The sequence below is a fragment of the Heterodontus francisci genome, chromosome 5 (genome assembly GCF_036365525.1).
Source record: "Heterodontus francisci isolate sHetFra1 chromosome 5, sHetFra1.hap1, whole genome shotgun sequence".
NCBI lineage: Eukaryota > Metazoa > Chordata > Chondrichthyes > Heterodontiformes > Heterodontidae > Heterodontus > Heterodontus francisci.
In genome coordinates this window covers 6020077-6043628 of record NC_090375.1, presented here as the reverse complement: position 1 = coordinate 6043628, position 23552 = coordinate 6020077, and the positions used below count along the sequence as shown (strand labels likewise).

The window sequence follows — 23552 nt, the reverse complement described above, 5'->3', positions numbered from 1 at the left end:
AGCCCCTCGCAGCTCTCCAATGTCCAGTCCTTACAGCCCCTCACAGCTTTCCAATGTCCAGTCCATACAGCCCCTCACAGCTTTCCAATGTCCAGTCCATACAGCCCCTCACAGCTTTCCAATGTCCAGTCCATACAGCCCCTCACAGCTCTCCAATGTCCAGTCCATACAGCCCCTCACAGCTTTCCAATGTCCAGTCCATACAGCCCCTCACAGCTCTCCAATGTCCAGTCCATACAGCCCCTCACAGCTTTCCAATGTCCAGTCCTTACTGCCCCTCACAGCTCTCCAATGTCCAGTCCTTACAGCCCCTCACAGCTCTCCAATGTCCAGTCCTTACAGCCCCTCACAGCTCTCCAATGTCCAGTCCTTACAGCCCCTCACAGCTCTCCAATGTCCAGTCCTTACAGCCCCTCACAGCTCTCCAATGTCCAGTCCTTAGAGCCCCTCACAGCTCTCCAATGTCCAGTCCATACAGCCCCTCACAGCTTTCCAATGTCCAGTCCATACAGCCCCTCACAGCTTTCCAATGTCCAGTCCATACAGCCCCTCACAGCTCTCCAATGTCCAGTCCTTACAGCCCCTCACAGCTTTCCAATGTCCAGTCCATACAGCCCCTCGCAGCTCTCCAATGTCCAGTCCATACAGCCCCTCACAGCTTTCCAATGTCCAGTCCTTACAGCCCCTCACAGCTCTCCAATGTCCAGTCCTTACAGCCCCTCACAGCTCCCCAATGTCCAGTTACAGTCCCTCACAGCTCTCCAATGTCCAGTCCATACAGCCCCTCACAGCTCTCCAATGTCCAGTCCTTACAGTCCCTCACAGCTCTCCAATGTCCAGTCCATACAGCCCCTCACAGCTCTCCAATGTCCAGTCCTTACAGTCCCTCACAGCTCTCCAACGTCCAGTCCTTACAGTCCCTCACAGCTCTCCAATGTCCAGTCCATACAGCCCCTCACAGCTCCCCAATGTCCAGTCCTTACAGTCCCTCACAGCTCTCCAATGTCCAGTCCTTACAGTCCCTCACAGCTTTCCAATGTCCAGTCCATACAGCCCCTCACAGCTTTCCAATGTCCAGTCCATACAGTCCCTCACAGCTCCCCAATGTCCAGTCCATATGACTCCTTCAACTGTGCTGTGGCCTGTGATATGTTTGCTCTCATTGTTGGTGTAGCTGTTGTATTAAAATCTCTGCTCAGCGCTCTGCCATCTTATCATGTTCTCTTCTTGCAGCTTGATGCTGTTGATGCCCAGCCTACCTTTGATGAGAAGGATGGTCTGGATGAGTACGACGAGCTTTCGATGCCAGTTTGAGTGGGCATTAAGGCCTTAGAACAAACCGTAAACCTATCATGGCGCTGATTGGGAGGCGGAGGAGCGAGGGGCCGCGGCCAATCCTGGTGCCTAATCCACATCTGTCATTATCCACATCTGTCGGTATCAAGATCGATCTTGGTCAAAATGTGTCAATATCAACATCAGTTAGCATGAACATCTGTCAGCATCTACCTTGATCAACTTTTCTTCAATGGGAGAAGAAGGACAAGTTGGGACCAAACTCTATGGTGTTAGTAGCAATAGAAACCACAGTCTACCGATTGGCCATGGATACTCTATGGTATTAGTAGCAAGAGAAACCACAGTCTGCCGATCGGCCATGGATACTCTATGGTATTAGTAGCAAGAGAAACCACAGTCTGCCGATCGGCCATGGATACTCTATGGTATTAGTAGCAAGAGAAACCACAGTCTGCCGATCGGCCATGGATACTCTATGGTATTAGTAGCAAGAGAAACCACAGTCTGCCGATCGGCCATGGATACTCTATGGTATTAGTAGCAAGAGAAACCACAGTCTGCCGATCGGCCATGGATACTCTATGGTATTAGTAGCAAGAGAAACCACAGTCTGCCGATCGGCCATGCATTTAGGGACTGGTACTTCCAATGTCATCAAAAGGGAAAAACTACAGATCAAGCCATGCCAGTGTTGCAGAAACTTCTGTGAAGATCATTAAAATACCAGATACAGCCCGCTCTCTTTAACTTCCTTCATGGTGTAAGGCTGGTGGAGAGTTGAGCTAATGGTTCAGTTCCTATAGGTGTTGGCTGGTTGTGTGATGGGTTGAGCCTGTTAATTTTCGAGGCAAAGGGTCCATTACTGTCCTGTGAAAGACTCGAGTGCTTGAAGCACTTGCTGCCCTCTCCCACATGCACTGAGTGGGCATCATTCTACCATGAAGGTATTATCACATTGTTAGTCCATGATTTCATCCCCCCACCCAAACAAAGTTGCTAATTAAGAAGTATTCCAGTAGCTCGTTGGGTTTGATTGAATCTCAAGACTGGAGAGGCCAAACCAAAGGTGTGTCAAGGACGATGGCTGGTCTTGGACTGAATCCTAATGTATTGAAACCCTTAATGCCTCCATATCTTATCTCCAGACTCGAGGAGTTTTATTTCCCACATTCAAATCTGGTTTACTGTTTGGAAGCTTTCACTTGGAATCATTCCTAAGTAGTCAAACACCAGTTGAGTGGCCTCCCTGCAAATGCAGTTGGCTCCCCTGGGGACTGAAGCTGCCTGTGTGGGGCATGCTCCAGGACCTGAGGAGAGCAACCTGAGAGAGCTTTACTCCTTTTCTAAGCCATTTTCTTTTTCTTTTGATGGAACAGTGTAGAGCAAGATTCACTCTGTATCTAACCTCCGTGCTGTACCTGTCCTGGGAGTGTTTGATGGGGACAGTGTAGAGGGAGCTTTACTCTGTATCTAACCCCGTTTTTTTTTCTTTTGATGGAACAGTGTAGAGCAAGATTCACTCTGTATCTAACCCCCGTGCTGTACCTGTCCTGGGAGTGTTTGATGGGGACAGTGTAGAGGGAGCTTTACTCTGTATCTAACCCCCGTGCTGTACCTGTCCTGGGAGTGTTTGATGGGGACAGTGTAGAGGGAGCTTTACTCTGTATCTAACCCCCGTGCTGTACCTGTCCTGGGAGTGTTTGATGGGACAGTGTAGAGGGAGCTTTACTCTGTATCTAACCCCCGTGCTGTACCTGTCCTGGGAGTGTTTGATGGGGACAGTGTAGAGGGAGCTTTACTCTGTATCTAACCCCCGTGCTGTATCTGGCCTGGGAGTGTTTGATGGGACAGTGTAGAGGGAGCTTTACTCTGTATCTAACCCCGTGCTGTACCTGTCCTGGGAGTGTTTGATGGGACAATGTAGAGGGAGCTTTACTCTGTATCTAACCCCGTGCTGTACCTGCCCTGGGAGTGTTTGACAGGATACTCCTGCCGGTAATACTGTGAGAGATAAGAACACTATCTAATGTCCTTCATCATGATGAAAACACAGTCCATAAAAAAGTGATCAGCAACACAAATTCTTGATTCGCAAGGGTTGTTGCAATTTGTGACAAAAATCTGTTTGATTTGCATGACGAGTGAAGTTAATGAAGAGGAAAACGTTCATCTTGGGACTCCTTGCTGAGATTCTGGGTTTCCTTATTGAATATCTGGAGCCCAGGTTGTGTTAGATAATGAGCAGAGTGATTTCACTGTGGGAACTGAGTTCAGCCCCTCTGATTGGTGCATGTTAAAGGCAATCAGATTTTTGGAGCCAAAAAAAAATCATCTGACCTTTTCAATAGTTTGCATTTGAAATCTGCCAATCAGTGAACAAGGACCAGAGATCCAGCCATTCGATTGGATGAATTCATATGCAAACCTTTATTTCTGTGGCCTCGCACTTTGCTCTTTGTGAGCTCAAGTGAGGATTCCTGGTGGCCGTTTGTGACAGTGTGAGATTAGTGTGACGGTCAGCGTGACTGTTGGGATGGTCAGCGTGATGGTCGCCATGCTGTCAGCGTGACGACCAGCGTGGCCATCAGTGTGAAGTCAGCTGCTGTGCTCCCCACAATGTCTGCAGCTTGATGTCGCTGTGCTGCCTTCCCCTCTCCTCCACTCCATGTCCTCATGTCAGCAACAGGTTATTGTATTTTGTATTTATACACGCCAATGTCAATGACTTTAGATTTCTAATTAAAATGCAAAGTGATCATTTTGTTATCCTGTATATTTGTATTGTAGGTGAGTACCATGGGTGACTTTGTATAAAAATCATTTTGCAGTAGAAACAAGAATGTCTCACTAATGAAAAGTGGCATGTTTAGAGTGGATGAGGAGTCCATCTCATTTGTGTGTGTGTGTCTGAGTCTGTGTGTGTATGTCGGTGTGTGGCTGTGTATATGTCGGTGTGTGTGCCTCTGTGTGTGTGCGCGTGTGTGTGTCTGTGTCTGTGTCTCTGTGTGTGTGTGTCTCTGTGTGTGTCTCTGTGTGTGTGTCTCTGTGTGTGCGTGTCTGTGTCTCTGTGTCTGTTCTCTGTGTGTCTGTTCTCTGTGTGTGTGTGTCTGTTCTCTGTGTGTGTGCGTCTCTGTGTGTCTGTTCTGTGTGTGTGTGCGTCTCTGTTCTCTGTGTGTGTCTGTTCTCTGTGTGTGTCTGTCTGTTCTCTGTGTGTGTCTGTGTCTCTGTTCTCTGTGTGTGTGTGTGTGTCTGTTCTCTGTGTGTGTGCGTCTCTGTGTGTCTGTTCTGTGTGTGTGTGCGTCTCTGTTCTCTGTGCGTCTCTGTTCTCTGTGTGTGTCTGTTCTCTGTGTGTCTGTTCTCTGTGTGTGTCTGTCTGTTCTGTGTGTGTGAGTCTGTGTCTCTGTTCTCTGTGTCTGTGTCTCTGTTCTCTGTGTGTGTGTGTGTCTGTTCTCTGTGTCTGTTCTCTGTGTGTCTGTTCTCTGTGTGTCTGTTCTCTGTGTGTCTGTGCTCTGTGTGTGTCTGTCTGTTCTGTGTGTGTGTGTCTGTGTCTCTGTTCTCTGTGTGTGTATATATACAGGGTAAATAGAGAAATTATTCCCTCTGTTTGTGCTGGCTGGTATATACCTAAATGCAAGGAGTATAATGAATAAGATAGAGTAGACAGGAAGGACCTGTTACCCCGAGCGGAGAGGTCAATTGCCTGGGGGCACAGATTTAAGGTAATTGGTAGAAGGATTAGAGGAGACACAAGGGAAAACCTTTTCACCCAGAGGGTGGTGGGTGTCTGCAATTCACTGCCCAGATCGGTGGTGGAGGCAGAAACCCTCAATTCTTTTAAAAGGTACCTGGACATGCACCTGAAGTGCTGTAACCAGCAAGGCTACGGACCAGGTGCTGGATGGTGGGATTAGATTGGGCAGCTGATTTTGTGCAGCCAGCACAGACACGACAGGCTGAATGGCCTTTTTCTGTGCCGTAACTTTTCTATGGTTATTTTGCTCTACTGTTGACAGCTGTGTCTTCAGTCATCTGGGCCCAGCACTCTACAATTCCCTCCCAAACAGCTTTCCACCTCTTTCTCCTCCTCTAAGGTTCTCCTTAAAATCTACCTCTTTGCAAGAGCTTTTGGTCACTCCACCTAATATCTCCCTCTGGCTCAGCATCTGCTTTAGTGATTACACTTCTGTGAAGTGTCTTGGATATTTTTCTATGTTGAAGGCGCCATATAAATGTAAGCTGTTTGTGTATTGGATATGGTGTTATCACTGATGGTGCCTTCTGACAGCTAATGGTGGAAAATCATTGCTGCACCAGGTTAATTAAAGCCTGATGAGATAATACGGGGAGATGGTGGAACTAGTAATCCAGAAGCCCCAGTCAATGCCCTGGGGACATCGGTTCAAATCTCACCACGGCAGCTGACGAAATTTAAATTCATTTAATTAATAAATCTCTGGGGTTGAAAGCCATGGAGCCATGAAACCATTGTCGGTTGTCATCAAAACCCATCTGATTCACTAATGTCCTTGCGAGAAGGAAATCTGTTGTCCTTACCTGGTCTGGCCTATATGTGACTCCAGACCCACAGCAATGTGGTTAACTCTGAAATGGGCTAGCAAACCACTCAGTTCAAGAGCAATTAGGGGTGGGCAATAAATGCTGGCCTGGCCAGCAATGCCCACGTCCCGAGAAAGAATTTTAAAAAGCTTCTCCCTGTTCGATTCCTGTGATCCTTTCCTTCCTTCTGTCACTGACTGAGTTTTAGCCTCTTAATTCAGCTCGATCTGCATCAAGTACCAGTTCTCCATCTCCAATTAACCTGGGTTTGTGAAGAAGAAGGCAAAGAGATTGCAAAAGAGGTGCAATCAGTGCCTCACTGTCGGAGGGTCAGTACTGAGGGAGTGCTGTACTGTCAGAGGGTCAGTACTGAGGGAGTGCTGTACTGTCGGAGGGTCAGTACTGAGGGAGTGCCGCACTGTCGGAGGGTCAGTACTGAGGGAGTGCCGCACTGTCGGAGGGTCAGTACTGAGGGAGCGCTGTACTGTCGGAGGGTCAGTACTGAGGGAGTGCCGCACTGTCAGAGGGTCAGTACTGAGGGAGTGCTGCACTGTTGGAGGGTCAGTACTGAGGGAGCGCTGTACTGTCGGAGGGTCAGTACTGAGGGAGTGCCGCACTGTCGGAGGGTCAGTACTGAGGGAGTGCTGTACTGTTGGAGGGTCAGTACTGAGGGAGCGCTGTACTGTCGGAGGGTCAGTACTGAGGGAGTGCCGCACTGTCGGAGGGTCAGTACTGAGGGAGCGCTGTACTGTCGGAGGGTCAGTACTGAGGGAGTGCCGCACTGTCAGAGGGTCAGTACTGAGGGAGTGCTGCACTGTTGGAGGGTCAGTACTGAGGGAGCGCTGTACTGTCGGAGGGTCAGTACTGAGGGAGTGCCGCACTGTCGGAGGGTCAGTACTGAGGGAGTGCTGTACTGTTGGAGGGTCAGTACTGAGGGAGCGCTGTACTGTCGGAGGGTCAGTACTGAGGGAGTGCCGCACTGTCGGAGGGTCAGTACTGAGGGAGCGCCGCACTGTCAGAGGGTCAGTACTGAGGGAGTGCTGCACTGTTGGAGGGTCAGTACTGAGGGAGCGCTGTACTGTCGGAGGGTCAGTACTGAGGGAGTGCCGCACTGTCAGAGGGTCAGTACTGAGGGAGTGCTGCACTGTTGGAGGGTCAGTACTGAGGGAGCGCTGTACTGTCGGAGGGTCAGTACTGAGGGAGTGCCGCACTGTCGGAGGGTCAGTACTGAGGGAGTGCTGTACTGTTGGAGGGTCAGTACTGAGGGAGCGCTGTACTGTCGGAGGGTCAGTACTGAGGGAGTGCCGCACTGTCGGAGGGTCAGTACTGAGGGAGCGCCGCACTGTCGGAGGGTCAGTACTGAGGGAGTCCCGCACTGTCGGAGGGTCAGTACTGAGGGAGCGCCGCACTGTCGGACGGTCAGTACTGAGGGAGCGCCGCACTGTCGGACGGTCAGTACTGAGGGAGCGCCGCACTGTCGGTGGACCAGTACTGAGGGAGCGCCGCACTGTCGGAGGGTCAGTACTGAGGGAGTGCCGCGCTGTCGGAGGGTCAGTACTGAGGGAGCGCCGCACTGTCGGAGGGTCAGTACTGAGGGAGTGCCGCACTGTCGGAGGGTCAGTACTGTGGGAGCGCCGCACTGTCGGAGGGTCAGTACTGAGGGAGCGCCGCACTGTCGGAGGGTCAGTACTGAGGGAATGCCGCACTGTCGGAGGGTCAGTACTGAGAGAGTACCGCACTGTCGGAGGGTCAGTACTGAGGGAGTGCCGCACTGTCGGACGGTCAGTACTGAGGGAGCGCCGCACTGTCGGTGGACCAGTACTGAGGGAGCGCCGCACTGTCGGAGGGTCAGTACTGAGGGAGTGCCGCGCTGTCGGAGGGTCAGTACTGAGGGAGCGCCGCACTGTCGGAGGGTCAGTACTGAGGGAGTGCCGCACTGTCGGAGGGTCAGTACTGTGGGAGCGCCGCACTGTCGGAGGGTCAGTACTGAGGGAGCGCCGCACTGTCGGAGGGTCAGTACTGAGGGAATGCCGCACTGTCGGAGGGTCAGTACTGAGAGAGTACCGCACTGTCGGAGGGTCAGTACTGAGGGAGTGCCGCACTGTCGGAGGGCCAGTACTGAGGGAGTGCCGCACTGTCGGAGGGCCAGTACTGAGGGAGCGCCGCACTGTCGGAGGGCCAGTACTGAGGGAGCGCCGCACTGTCGGTGGACCAGTACTGAGGGAGCGCCGCACTGTCGGAGGGTCAGTACTGAGGGAGTACCGCACTGTCGGAGGGCCAGTACTGAGGGAGCGCCGCACTGTCGGTGGACCAGTACTGAGGGAGCGCCGCACTGTCGGAGGGTATGTACTGAGGGAGTGCCGCACTGTTGGAGGGTCAGTACTGAGGGAGCGCTGCGCTGTTGGAGGACCAGTACTGAGGGAGTGCCGCACTGTCGGAGGGTCAGTACTGAGGGAGCGCCGCACTGTCGGAGGGTATGTACTGAGACAGCGCCGCACTGTCGGAGGGTCAGTACTGAGACAGCGCCGCACTGTCGGAGGGTCAGTACTGAGGGAGCGCCGCACTGTCGGAGGGTCAGTACTGAGGGAGCGCCGCACTGTCGGAGGGTCAGTACTGAGACAGCGCCGCACTGTCGGAGGGTCAGTACTGAGGGAGCGCCGCACTGTCGGAGGGTCAGTACTGAGGGAGCGCCGCACTGTCGGAGGGTCAGTACTGAGACAGCGCCGCACTGTCGGAGGGTCAGTACTGAGGGAGCGCCGCACTGTCGGAGGGTCAGTACTGAGGGAGCGCCGCACTGTCGGAGGGTCAGTACTGAGGGAGCGCCGCACTGTCGGAGGGTCAGTACTGAGGGAGCGCCGCACTGTCGGAGGGTCAGTACTGAGGGAGCGCCGCACTGTCGGAGGGTCAGTACTGAGGGAGTGCCGCACTGTCGGACGGTCAGTACTGAGAGAGTACCGCACTGTCGGAGGGTCAGTACTGAGGGAGTGCCGCACTGTCGGAGGGTCAGTACTGAGAGAGTACCGCACTGTCGGAGGGTCAGTACTGAGAGAGTACCGCACTGTCGGAGGGTCAGTACTGAGGGAGCGCCGCACTGTCGGTGGACCAGTACTGAGGGAGCGCCGCACTGTCGGAGGGTCAGTACTGAGGGAGCGCTGCGCTGTTGGAGGACCAGTACTGAGGGAGTGCCGCACTGTCGGAGGGTCAGTACTGAGGGAGCGCCGCACTGTCGGAGGGTCAGTACTGAGGGAGTGCCGCACTGTCGGAGGGTCAGTACTGTGGGAGCGCCGCACTGTCGGAGGGTCAGTACTGAGGGAGCGCCGCACTGTCGGAGGGTCAGTACTGAGGGAGTACCGCACTGTTGGAGGGTCAGTACTGAGGGAGCGCCGCACTGTCGGAGGGTCAGTACTGAGGGAGCGCCGCACTGTCGGAGGGTCAGTACTGAGGGAGCGCCGCACTGTCGGAGGGTCAGTACTGAGGGAGCGCCGCACTGTCGGAGGGTCAGTACTGGGAGAGTACCGCACTGTCGGAGGGTCAGTACTGAGAGAGTACCGCACTGTCGGAGGGTCAGTACTGTGGGAGCGCCGCACTGTCGGAAGGTCAGTACTGAGGGAGCGCCGCACTGTCGGAGGGTCAGTACTGAGAGAGTGCCGCACTGTCGGAGGGTCAGTACTGAGGGAGTGCCGCACTGTCGGAGGGTCAGTACTGTGGGAGCGCCGCACTGTCGGAGGGTCAGTACTGAGAGAGTACCGCATTGTCGGAGGGTCAGTACTGAGGGAGTGCCGCACTGTCGGAGGGTCAGTACTGAGAGAGTACCGCACTGTCGGAGGGTCAGTACTGAGGGAGTGCCGCACTGTCGGAGGGTCAGTACTGTGGGAGCGCCGCACTGTCGGAGGGTCAGTACTGAGGGAGCTGGTGTCTTTCAGATTAGGTGTTATACTGAGGTCACGTATGCCTTTTCAGGTGTAAAGTTTTCACTATTCAAAGAGCAGGAGAGTTCCCCTCAGTGTCCTGAGGACAATATTTCTCTCTCAGCTAACATCACTGAAACAGACTATCTGGTCATTAAAAAGTGCTATTTGTGGGATCATGCTCTGCACGCATTGACTGCCATATTTGGACATTGCAACTATGACTGCACTTCAGAAGTACTTCTTTGACTGTCAAGCATTTGGGACATTCTGAGGTGATGAAGTTGCTAAAGGAATGCAAAGTCTCTGAACCCTACAGAAGATTATAGACAGAGTGACCACAATCCTCAACCAATGGGCAACTGTTGTCACTGGTCAGGGTGCATTTCCACTGCAGGCCATGTGATACAGGGCAGATTCTGTTACTGCATCAGATTTATAATCAAACTGTTCTCCAAATAGATTAGATACTCAGATTGTAATTAATAAATTTTGTGTGAAAGTCAATATTTGTCACCTGACTCTTGTCTAAGCGTTAATGTGAAGTGAGAGTAGGTTAAGGTGATTATCATGTGCTTCACCTCACCCTCGGCTCTCTTCCCTGTTCCCTTGAGTCCTTCAACAAGGTTTTTGGTCTCGGCCTGTGTACACGGCCTTAAACAACACCCTGGGCTGGTAAATGGCAAGTAATATAAATTTGGCATTCAATGGCATCACTGTCCCCCATAAACTGAATTCTCCACAATCGACATCCAGGGGTTGCCACATAAATGACTTGTCTACTCAAGCAAGTCAGAGACTGGGAATTCTGCAGTGAATAACTCTCTTCCTGATTCTTCAAAGCCTCTCCAGTGCCTACAAGACACAAGTCAGGAGTGTGATGGAATACTCTCCACTTGCCTGGATGGGTGCAGCTACAACAACACTCAAGAAGCTCAACACCATCCAGGACAAAGCAGCCTGCCCCATCCATCACCTTCAACGTTCACTTCCTCCACCGACACACAGTGGTGTGTACCATCTACAAGATGCACTGCAGCAATGCACCAAGGCTCCTTCGACAGCATCTTCCAAACCCGCGACCTCTACCAACTAGAAGGACAAGGGCAGCAAATACATGGGGACACCACCACCTGCAAGTTCCCCTCCAAGTCACACACCATCCTGACTTGGAACTATTTCGCCGTTCCTTCACTGTCGCTGGGTCAAAATCCTGGAACTCCCTTCCTAACAGCACTGTGGGTTTACCTACCCCAAATGGACTGCAGTGGTTCAAGAAGGCAGCTCACCACCACCTTCTCAAGGGCAATTAGGGATGGGCAATAAATGCTGTCCGAGCCAGTGAGCCCACATCCCATGAATGATTTTTTTTTTTTAAATCAGACACCATCCTGTGGATTGTATACATTACATTTGATCAAATTAAATGTCATATACATTATATATCATGACATCAAGCATTTATGAATTATACATAAATTATACACAGTATGCACAATTGTACTAGAGTATGGATAATGCATGGCTCTACTGTAGGTCTGCAGGTATTCAATTATGCCATAGTCGTCTTCTTTGGCCTCCTTATCTCGAGAGACAATGGGTAAGCACCTGGAGGTGGTCAGTGGTGTGTGGAGCAGCGCCTGGAGTGGCTATAAAGGCCAATTCTAGTGTGACAGGTGCTGCAGAAAAATTTGTTTGTCAGGGCTGTTACACAGTTGGTTCTCCTTGCGCCTCTGTCTTTTTTCCTGCCAACTGCTAAGTCTCTTCAACTCTCCACACTTTAGCCCCGCCTTTATGGCTGTCCGCCAGCTCTGGCGAACGCTGGCAACTGACTCCCACGACTTGTGATCAATGTCACAGGACTTCATGTCGCGTTTGCAGACGTCTTTAAAGTGGAGACATGGACGGCCGGTGGGTCTGATACCAGTGGCGAGCTCGCTGTACAATGTGTCTTTGGGGATCCTGCCATCTTCCATGCGGCTCACATGGCCAAGCCATCTCAAGCGCCGCTGACTCAGTAGGGTGTATAAGCTGGGGATGTTGGCCGCCTCAAGGACTTCTGTGTTGGAGTTACGGTCCTGCCATAGTCTATATATATAATACAAGAGTAAATACACATGCATATAATATATGGTTACACGAAAGATTATGTATAATATATGATGGACCAAAGCTATAACTGCAGATTATACCCACTGACAATGATTGCAGTATAGTTTCTAGCCAGTGTGTGTGGTTGGGATACAGATTATATACTATGTGAAAGTACATTCTGAATTATACACATTATCGATATCGAATCTAGATAGATTATGAACTAGTGAGTATAGAAATAGGACAGAGCAGATGAATGTGTGGCTGGAGAGATGGTGCAGGAGAGAGGGCTTTAGATTCCTGGGACATTGGGACTGGTTCTGGAGGAGGTGGGACCTGTACAGGCTGGTCGGGTTGTACCTCACCACTGCTGGTGGTTTGCGACTACTGTTGGGGAGGGTTTAAACTAATTTGGCAGGGTGATGAGAACCGGGATGTAGCATTAGAAAGGAGAAACAACATGCCCAGATAGAGACAGATAGTACTAAAGTAACAAATAGTAAGGTATTAGGTGGGGTCAGAGTAGGTGGAAATGCAATAAGGTCTAGATTAGGTTGATACTGCATGTATGCTAACGCACAAAGTATGGTAAATAAAGTTGTTGAACTTTAGGCACAAATAATCACATGGGAATATGATGTGACAATATCGGAGACCTGACTCCAAAAAGGGCAGAAATGGGCATTAAATATTCCTGGATACAAGGTGTTCGGGAAGGGTCGGGGAAGAAAGAAAGGAGAATATTAAAGTGTTGGAGAGAGAGGATGTCCTAGAGCTGTCAAGGACAGAATCTATTTGGTTAGAGCTAAGAAATGAAACCATTGTCGATTGTTGTAAAAACCCACCTGGTTCACTAATGTCCTTTAGGGAAGGAAATCTGCCTTACTCACCTGGTCTGGCCGACATGTGACTCCAGACCCACAGCAATGTGGGTGACTCTTAACTGCCCTCTGAAATGGCCTAGCAAGATTCACAGTTCAAGGGCAAATAGGAATGGGCAATAAATGCTGACCAAGCCAGCGATGCCCACATCCCAAGAGTGAATTTAAAAAAAACAATAAAGGAATCATTAGACTATTGGGTGCATTCTATGGGCCACCAACTAGTGGGAAAGATTGGCAGGGAAATTACAGAGGTGCAAAAACTATACAATAATGAGTGATAATGCGGGAATTTAAATTATCCTATAAACTGGGATAGTATGTCCGGCCCTACAAGGAAGGAGGCATTGCTGGATCTGATTCTGGGGAATGAGGTGGGTCAAGTGTCAGCAGGGGAATATTTAGAGAACAGTGATCATAGTATCATAAAGTTTAGGTTCGCTATGTAAAAAGACAAAAAGCAATCTAGAGTAAAAATACTTAATTGGAGGCGAGCCAATATCAATGGAAGTGAGAATGGATCTGGCCCAGGTAAACTAGAATCAAAGCTTGGCAGGCAAAACTGTAACTGAACAATGGACAATGGGCTGCATTTATAGAGCAGTTAGTTGGGACAAAATCAAGGTACATTCCCACGACAAGGAAAAGTAGGACAAATAAAACCAGAGCTCCCTGGATGATGGAAGAGATAGAGAGTAAGATGAAGCAGAAAATTGCTGTGTATAACAGATGTCAGGTTGATAATACAAGTGAGAGCGAGGCCGAATATAGAAAGTTCAGTGGGGAACGGAGAAAGGAAATATGAGACTGGCAGCTGACATAAAAGGGAATCCAGAAGTCTTCTAAAGGCACATAAGTAGTAAAAAGCTAATAAGGGGAGAGATGGGGCCTAAAAGGGGATTTACACACGGTGGCAGAGGACATAGCTGAGGCATTAAATGAATACTTTGCATCTGTCTTTCCAAGGAAGAAGATGCTGTCCAAGTCATAGTGAAAGATGGGCTAAAAATTGATAAAGAGGAGGTATTAGAAAGTCTGTCTGTACTTAGTCGATAAGTCATCGGGAGTGGATGCGATGCATCCAAGGATACAGAGGGAAGTAAGATAGGAAATTGCAGACACTGGCTATAATCATCCAATCCTCCTTAGATAAAGGGTTGGTGCCAGAGGACTGGAACATTACAAACAACACCAGAGAAAAATTACGACACAGAAGGAGGCCGTTCAGCCCATCATGTCTGTGCCAGCTGAAGAAACTAGCCGCCCAATCTAATCCCACCTTCTTGCACCATAGCCTTGCCGGTTACAGCACTTCAGGTGCATGTCCAGGTACCTTTTAAATGAGTTGAGGGTTTCTGCCTCCACCACCATTCCTGGCAGTGAAATCCAGCCACCCACCACCCTCTGGGTGAAAAAGTTTTTCTCATGTCCCCTCTAATCCTTCTACCAATCACCTTAAATCTGTGCTCCCTGGTAATTGACCTCTCTGCTAGGGGAAACAGGTCCTTCCTGTACACACTATCTAGGTCCCTCATAATTTTGTACACCTCAATTAAGTCCCCCCTCAGCCTCCTCTGTTCTGAGGAAAACAACCCTAGCCAATCCAATCTTTCCTCATAGCTGCAAATTTCAAGCCCTGGCAACATTCTTGTAAATCTCCTCTGTACTCTCTCCAGAGCAATTATGTCCTTTCTGTAATGTGGTGACCAGAACTGTACGCAACACTCCAGCTGTGGCCTAACCAGTGTTTTATACAGTTCCTGCATCACATCCCTACTTTTGAATTCTATACCTTGGCCAATAAATGAAAGCATTCCATATGCCTTCTTCTTCACTCTATCTACCTGTCCTGCCACCTTCAGGGACCTGTGGACTCCAAAGTCTCTCACTTCTTCTACTCCTCTCAATATCCTCCCGTTTATTGTGTATTCCCTCACTTTATTTGCCCTTCCCAAATGCATTACCTCACACTTCTCTGGATTGAATTCTATTTGCCACTTTGCCGCCCACTCAACCAAACCATTGATATCATTCTGGAGTCGACAGCTATCCTCTTCACTATCAACTACACGGCCAATTTATGTGTCATCAGCAAATTTCCCAATCATGCCTCCCACATTTAAGTCCAAATCATTAATATATACCACAAACAGCAAGGGACCCAACACTGAGCCCTGTGGAACACCACTGGAAACTGCTTTCCATTCACAAAAACATCCATCGACTACTACCCTTTGTTTCTGTCCCTGAGCCAATTCTGGATCCAACCTGCCACATTCCCCTGTATCCCATGGGCTTTCATTTTACTGACCAGTCTGCCATGCAGGACCTTGTCAAATGCCTTATTAAAATCCATTGCATTACCCTCACCAATCCTTCTTGTTCCTTCCTCAAAAAACTCAATCAAATTAGTAAGACATGACCTTCCCTTAACAAATCCATGCTGACTATCCCTGATTAATCGTGCCTTTCTAAGTGGCAGTTTATCCAGTCCCTCAGAATAGATTCTAACAATTTACCCACCACTGAGGTCAGACTGACCGGCCTATAATTATCTGGCCTATCCCTCGTACCCTTTTTAAACAATGGTACAACATTTGCAGATCTCCAATCCTCTGGTACCTCTCCTGTATCCAGTGAGGATTTGAAGATGATCCTCAGCACACCTGCTATTTCCTCCCTGGCTTCCTTTAACAACCTGGGATACAATCCATCCGGCCCTGGCAATTTATCCACTTTCAAGGATGTCAGACCCTCTAGTACTTCCTCTCTATGCCTATCTAATATTTCACACTCCTCCTCTTTAATTACAATGTCTGCATCAACCCTCTCCTTTGTGAAAACAGACACAAAAAACTCATTAAGAACCCTGCCCACATCTTCTGGATTGACACATACATTCCCTTGTACATCTCTGATAGGCCTTACCCTTTCCTTAGTTATCCTCTTGCTCTTAATGTACTGATAAAACATCTTTGGGTTTTCCTTGATTTTACCTGCCAATAATTTTTCATGTCCTCTCTTTGCTTTTCTAATTTTCTTTTTTACTTCACCTCTGCATTTTCTATACTCCTCTAGGCTTTCTAAAGTATTAAGATTTTGGTGATTGTCATAAGCTTTCTTTTTCTGCTTTAACTTACCCTGGAAGCTTCCAGATAACCAGGGGGCACTAGATTTGGCAGTACCACCTTTGTGGAGACATGTCTACACTGTGCCTGTAGAATCTCGCTTTTGAATGCCTCCCACTGGTTTGCCACTGATTTTCCTTCAAGTAGCTGTATCCAGTCCACTTCCACCAGATTACCTCTCAGCTTCGTAAAATTTGCCTTCCCCCAATTTAGAACTTTTACTCCTGTTTTATCTTTGTCCTTTTCCACGATTATGCTAAAACTAACTGTATTATGGTCACTATCTCCAAAATGGTCACCCATTGTTACTTCATCCACTTGCCCAGCTTCATTACCGATGACTAAATCTAGAATTGCGCCCCCTCTCCTTGGGCTTGTTACACCCTTGTTCAAAAAAGGGTGCAAGGATAAACCCAACAACTACAGGCCAGCTAGTTTAACCTCAACAATGGAAAAGCTTTTAGAAAAGCTAATCTGGGACAAAATTAACAGTCACTTGGACAAGTGTCGATTAATTAAGGAAGGGCAGCACAGGTTTGTTGAAGTCAAATTGTGTTTAACTAACTTGCTTGTGTTTTTTGATGAGGTAACAGAGAGGGTTGATGAGGGAAATGCAGTTGATGTAGTGTACATCGACTTCCAAAAGGCATTTAATAAAGTGGCACGTAACAGGCTTGCGAGCAAAGTTGAAAACCATGGAATAAAAGGGACAGTGGCATCATGGATATGAAGTTGGCTGAGTGACAGGAAACAGAGAGTAGTGATGAACGGTTGCTTTTCAGACTGGAGGAAGGTATATAGTGTGTTCCACGGGTGTCAGTACTAGGACCCCCTGCTTTTATAGATATGATCTAGACTTGGGTGTACTTGGAAGTATTATGAACTACAACAAGGATAGTGATAAACTTTAAGAGGACATAGACAGACTGGAGGAATGGCCAGACATGTGACAGATGAAATTTAATGCAGAGAAGTGTGAAGTGATACATTTTGGTAGGAAGAATGCGGAGAGGCAATCTAAAATATAGGGTGCAATTCTAAAGGGGTGGAGGAACAGAGGGACCTGGGGGTATATGTGCACAAATCATAGAAGGTGGCAGGGCAGGTTGAGAAAGCGGTTAAAAAGGCATCTGGGATCCTGGGCTTTATCAACAGAGGCAGAGATTACAAAGCAAGAAATATATGATGAACCTTTATAAAACACTGACTTGGCCTCAGCTGGAGTATTGTGTCCAATTCTCGGCACCTCACTTTAGGAATGATGTAAAGGCTTTAGAAAGGGTGCAGAAAAAATATATGAAAATGAGTCCAGATTTGAGGGACTTCAGTTGTTTGGAGAGATTAGAAAAGTTGGTGTTGTTCTTCTTAGAGGGAGAAGTTGAGAGGAAATTTGACAGAGGTATTCAAAATCTTGAGAGGTCTGGACAGGGCAGATAGAGAGAAACTGTTCCTATTGGCAGAAGGGTCGAGAACCAGAGGAGAATATACGGTGAATGGCAAAAGAACCAACAGCGACATGAGGAAAGCTTTGAGTGGTTAAGATCTGGAATGCACCGCCTGAGAGTGTGGTGGAGGCTGATTCAATCATGTCTTTCAAAAGGGGATTGGATAAGCACCTGAAGCGAAAATATTTGCTGGGCTATGGGAAAAAGACAAGGGAGTGGGACTAGTTTTTATTCTTTCATGGGATCTGGGTGTCATTGACCAGGCCATCATTTATTGTCCATTCTAATTGCCCTCGAGAAGGTGGTGGTGAGCTGCCTTCTTGAACCGCCGCAGTCCATCAGATCAGATCAGCCATGATCTTGATGAATGGCAAGCAGGCTCAAGGGGCCGAGTGGCCTACTCCTGCTCCTAATTCGTATGTTCGTATCGCATATGGTGTAGGTATACCCACAGTGCTGTTAAGGCGTTCCAGGATTTTGACCCAGCAACAGTGAAGGAACGGTGATATAGTTCCAAGTCAGGATGGTGTGTGACTTGGAGGGGAACTTGCAGGTGGTGGTGTTCCCATGCATCTGCTGCCCTTGTCCTTCTAGGTGGTAGAGGTCACGGGTTTGGAAGGTGCTGTCGAAGGAGCCTTGGTGAGTTGCTACAGTGCATCTTGTAGATGGTACACACTGCTGTCACTGCATTGGTGGTGGAGGGAGTGAATGTTGAAGGGGGTGGCTGGGGGGGCCAATCAAGCAGGCTGCTTTGTCCTGGATGGTGTTGAGCTTCTTGAGTTTTGTTAGAGCTGCACCCATCCAGGCAAGTGGAGAGTATTCCATCACATTCCTGACTTGTGCCTTGTAGATGGTGGACAGGCTTTGGGGAGTCAGGAGGTGATTTACTCGCTGCAGAATTCCCAGCCTCTGACCTGTTCTTGTAGCCACAGTATTTATATGGCTACTCCAGTTAGTTTCTGCTCAATGGTAACTCCCAGGATGTTGATGGTGTTGTGCTGTAAATACTGTGTGACTGAATCCAGTGTCTGACTGTTAATGGGGACATGGGTTCAAATCCCACTGTGGCAAACAGTGAAATTTGAGTTCAATTAATAAATCTGGAATTAAAAAGCTAGTTCAATGATGACCATGAAACCATTGTCAATTGTCATAAATACCCATCTGGTTCACTTTAGGGAAGGAAATCTGCTGTCTTTATCTGGTCTGGCCTACATGTGACTCCAGACCCACAGTAATGTGGTTGACTCGTAAACGGCCTCTGAAGTGGTTTAGCAAGCCACTCAGTTCAAGGGCAATTAGGGATGAGCAATAAATGCTGGCTGAGCCAGCGACGTCCACAACCTACAAACAAATTTTTAAAAATGACCACCGTAATTTGACGTTAGAGAACACTTTATAAGTTTTGAGGTCGAGACAATAGGCTATGTCAAGGGGGTGTTCCTGCAGAGGTCTCTAATAGAACATGGGATTGAAACAATTCAAACTCAGCTCATATCCAGCAGAAAGTAAATTGGTCATCGCATTGAAGTGAACTGGATGTTAATGTAGGTCCTAATGATGAGTGTCAACTGTGGCTCAGTGAGTAATTCTCTTGACTCTGAGTCAAAAGCTCATAGAGTCAGGTCCCCCTCCCAGGAACCTTGTATACAAAAGTCAAGGCTGACTCTCCAGTGCAGCACTGAGAATGTTTTTCTTATTTGTTTGGGGGATGTGGACTTCACTGGCAAGACCAGCATTTGTTGCCCATCCCTAATTGCCCTGGACAACTGAGTATCTTGCTGGGCCATTTCAGAGGGCAGTTCAGAGTCAACCACATTGCTGCAGGTCTGAAGTCACATGTAGGCCAGACCAGGTGAGGACAGCACTGCAACAACGCACCAAGGCTCCTTAGACAGCACCTTCCAAACCCACGACCTCTACCAACTGAAAGGACAAGAGCAGCAAATACATGGGAACACCACCACCTGCAATTTCCCCTCCAAGTCACACACCATCCTGACTTGGAACTATATCACTGTTCCTTCACTGTCGCTGCGTCAAAATCCTGGAACTCCCTCCCTAACAGCACTGTGGGTGTACCTACCTCACATGGACTGCAGCGGTTCAAGAAGGCAGCTCACCATCACCTTCTCAAGGGCAATTAGGGATGGGCAATAAATGCTGGCCTAGCCAGTGATGCCCACATCCCATGAATGAATATTCTATACGTTATAGATTATGCACATGATATGATTACATATGACAATACTATAGATTATACATAGTATATAATTATAGACAATGGAATAGAGCTTTTACATATGAATGTGCTATAGTTTATACTAACTAGATTACCATGATAGTGTATATGCCTATATAATTATAACATGTTTACAAATCGTCATTTGGTAGCACAGAACCTGAGTTCATTTTAGCCTCCTTGTCTCGAGAGAAAATGGGAAAGCGCCTGGAGGTGGTCAGTGGTTTGTGAAGCAGCGCCTGGAGTGGCTATAAAGGCCAATTCTAGAGTGACAGGCTCTTCCACAGGTGCTGCAGATAAAATTGGTTGTCGGGGCTGTTACACAGTTGGCTCTCTCCTTGCGCTTCTGTCTTTTTTCCTGTCAACAGCGAAGTCTCTTCGACTCGCCACTCTTTAGCCCCGCCTTTATGGCTGCACGCCAGCTCTGGCGAACGCTGGCAACTGACTCCCACGACTTGTGATCAATATCACAGGGCTTCATGTCACGTTTGCAGACGTCTTTAAAGCGGAGACATGGACGGCTGGTGGGTCTGATACCAGTGACGAGCTCGCTGTACAATGTGTCCTTGGGGATCCTGCTATCTTCCATGCGGCTCACACGGCCAAGCCATCTCAAGCACTGCTGGCTCAGTAGGGTGTTTATGCTGGAGATGTTGGCCGCCTCAAGGACTTCTGTGTTGGGGTAGCACAGTGGCGCAGTGGTTAGCACCGCAGCCTCACAGCTCCAGCGACCCGGGTTCAATTCTGGGTACTGCCTGTGTGGAGTTTGCAAGTTCTCCCTGTGTCTGCGTGGGTTTCCTTCGGATGCTCCAGTTTCCTCCCACAGCCAAAAGACTTGCTGGTTGATTGGCCATTATAAATTGCCCCTAGTATAGGTAGGTGGTAGAGGAATATAGGGTGAGGATGTGGTAGGAATTTGGGATTAGTGTAGGATTAGTATAAATGGGTGATTAGATTAGAGATACAGCACTGAAACAGGCCCTTCGGCCCACCGAGTCTGTGCCAAACATCAACCACCCATTTATACTAATCCTACACTGATCCCATATTCCTACCAAACATCCCCACCTGTCCCTATATTTCCCTACCACCTACCTATACTAGTGACAATTTATAATGGCCAATTTACCTATCAACCAGCAAGTCTTTTGGCTTGTGGGAGGAAACCGGAGCACCCGGAGAAAACCCACGCAGACACAGGGAGAACTTGCAAACTCCACACAGGCAGTACCCGGAATCGAACCCGGGTCCCTGGATTCCGGTGGTTAAATGTCAGCACAGACTCAGTGGGCCGAAGGGCCTGTTTCAGTGCTGTATCTCTAAATCAAAAATCAAATCAGATATGGTCCTGCCACCTGATGCCAAGGATTCTCCGAAGGCAGCGAAGATGAACCTGCGTATTGCTGAATATAGAGACATATTGTCAAAGCTTTTCGTCTTGCACTCATCAGGACAATTCATAAGAATACCAATGTAAGGGAATACAACAACTTTAGAATGTATGAGAAGAGAGTGCTGATTGGTTGGCAAGTGAACTCTGATTGGTTCTCATTAATTCAATTGATTTCCCATTGATTGAAGTTGGGGGTGCCTCAACAGAATACCCTCTGGAGAAGCATACAATCACTGACAGCAACTTCGGGATTTCTGCATTATTCTGCATATGTTCAGACTCTCAGCATTTCAGTGGAGTAGAGATGGCAAAAGCAGTTTCACTATCATTACCAGGCTGTTATACAATGAAACCCAATTATGTGCATCGTATATAGTTATATTATGGATTACACACGTTATATAGGATTACATTATACATTATTTTTAATTCATTCCAAGAACAAAGAACAGTACAGCACAGGAACAGGCCATTCGGCCCTCCAAGCCTGCGCCGATCTTGATGCCTGCCGAAACTAACACCTTCTGCACTTCCGGGGACCGTATCCCTCTATTCCCATCCTATTCATGTATTTGTCAAGATGTATCTTAAACGTCGCTATCGTATCTGCTTCCACCATCTCCCCTGGCAGCAAGTTCCAGGCACTCACAACCCTCTGTGTAAAAAACTTGCCTCGCACATCCCCTCCAAACTTTGCCCCTCGAACCTTAAACCTATGTCCCCTAGTAACTGATTCTTCCATCATGGGAAAAAGCTTCTGACTATCCACTCTGTCCATGCTGCTCATAACTTCATGGGATGTATGTGTCACTGGCCAGGCCAGCATTTATTGCCCATCCCCAATTGCCCTTGAGAAGGTGGTGGTGAGCTGCCTTCTTGAACCGCTGCAGTCCATGTGGGGTAGGTACACCCACAGTGCTGTTAGGAAGGGAGTTCCAGGATTTTGACCCAGCGACAGTGAAGGAACGGGGATATAGTTCCAAGTCAGGATGGTGTGTGACTTGGAGAGGAACTTGCAGGTGGTGGTGTTCCTATGTATTTGCTGCCTTTGTCCTTCCAGTTGGTAGAGGTCGCGGGTTTGGAAGATGCTGTCGAAGGAGCCTTGGTGAGTTGCTGCAGTGCATCTTATAGATGGTACATACTGCAGCCACTGTGCGTCAGTGGTGGAGGGAGTGAATGTTTGTGGATGGGATGCCAATCAAGCGGGCTGCTTTGTCCTGGATGGTGTTGAGCTTCTTGAGTGTTGTTGGAGCTGCACCCATCCAGGCAAGTGGAGAGTATTCCATCACACTCCTGACTTGTGTCTTGTAGATGGTGGACAGGATTTGGGGAGTCAGGAGGTGAGTTACTCGCCTCAGGATTCCTAGCCTCTGACCTGCTCTTGTAGCCACGGTATTTATATGGCTACTCCAGTTCAGTTTCTGGTCAATGGTAGCCCCTAGGATGTTGATAGTGGGGGATTCAGCGATGGTAATGCTGTTGAATGTCAAGGGGAGATGGTTAGATTCTCTCTTGTTGGAGATGGTCATTGCCTGGTACTTGTGTGGCGCGAATGTTACTTGCCATTTATCAGCCCAAGCCTGGATATTGTCCAGGTCTTGCTGCATTTCTACACGGACTGCTTCAGTATCTGAGGAGTCACGAATGGTGCTGAACATTGCGCAATCATCAGCGAACATCCCCACTTCTGACCTTATGATTGAAGGAAAGTCATTGATGAAGCAGCTGAAGATGGTTGGGCCTAGGACACTACCCTGAGGAACTCCTGCAGTGATGTCCTGGAGCTCAGATGATTGACCTCCAACAACCACAACCATCTTCCTTTGCGCTAAGTATGACTCCAACCAGCAGAGAGTTTTCCCCCTGATTCCCATTGACTCCAGTTTTGCTCGGGCTCCTTGATGCCATACTCGGTCAAATGTCACCTTGATGTCAAGGGCAGTCACTCTCACCTCACCTCTGGAGTTCAGCTCTTTTGTCCATGTTTGAACCAAGGCTGTAATGAGGTCAGGAGCTGAGTGGCCCTTGTGGAACCCAAACTGAGCGTCACTGAGCAGGTTATTGCTAAACAAGTGCTGCTTGATGGCACTGTTGATGACACCTTCCATCACTTTACTGATTGAGAGTAGGCTGATGGGGCGGTAATTGACCGGGTTGGACTTGTCCTGCTTTTTGTGTACAGGACATACCTGGGCAATTTTCAAATTGCAGGGTAGATGCCAGTGTTGTAGCTGTACTGGAACAGCTTGGCTAGGGGCGTGGCAAGGTCTGGAGCACACGTCTTCAATACTATTGCCGGAATATTGTCAGGGCCCATAGTCTTCGCTGTATCCAGTGCCTTCAGTCCTTTCTTGATATCACGCGGAGTGAATCGAATTGGATCAAGACTGGCATCTGTGATGCTGGGGACTTCAGGAGGAGGCCGAGATGGATCATCAACTCGGCACTTCTGGCTGAAGATTGTTGCAAATGCTTCAGCCTTATCTTTCGCACTGATGTGCAGCAGTTCAAGAAGCTCACCACCACCTTCTCAAGAGAAATTAGGGATGGGCAATAAATGCTGGCCTGACCAAATACGCCTACATCCCATGAATGAATAAAAAAA

The 23552-nt window shown here is 48.6% G+C and overlaps 1 protein-coding gene across 10 annotated transcripts in view; it reads left to right on the top strand.

Annotated features, from left to right (window-relative positions):
• LOC137369700 (anion exchange protein 2-like) overlaps window positions 1-4124 on the top strand; it is a 405213-nt gene extending 401089 nt beyond the window's left edge. For all 10 annotated transcript variants that reach the window (XM_068031052.1, XM_068031042.1, XM_068031050.1 and 7 more), the window contains one exon: window positions 1234-4124. In XM_068031052.1, the coding sequence (XP_067887153.1) occupies window positions 1234-1314 (81 nt within the window). In that variant the 3' untranslated portion in view covers window positions 1315-4124. The remainder of the gene's footprint in view (window positions 1-1233) is intronic.
• The last annotated feature ends 19428 nt before the right edge of the window (window positions 4125-23552 follow it).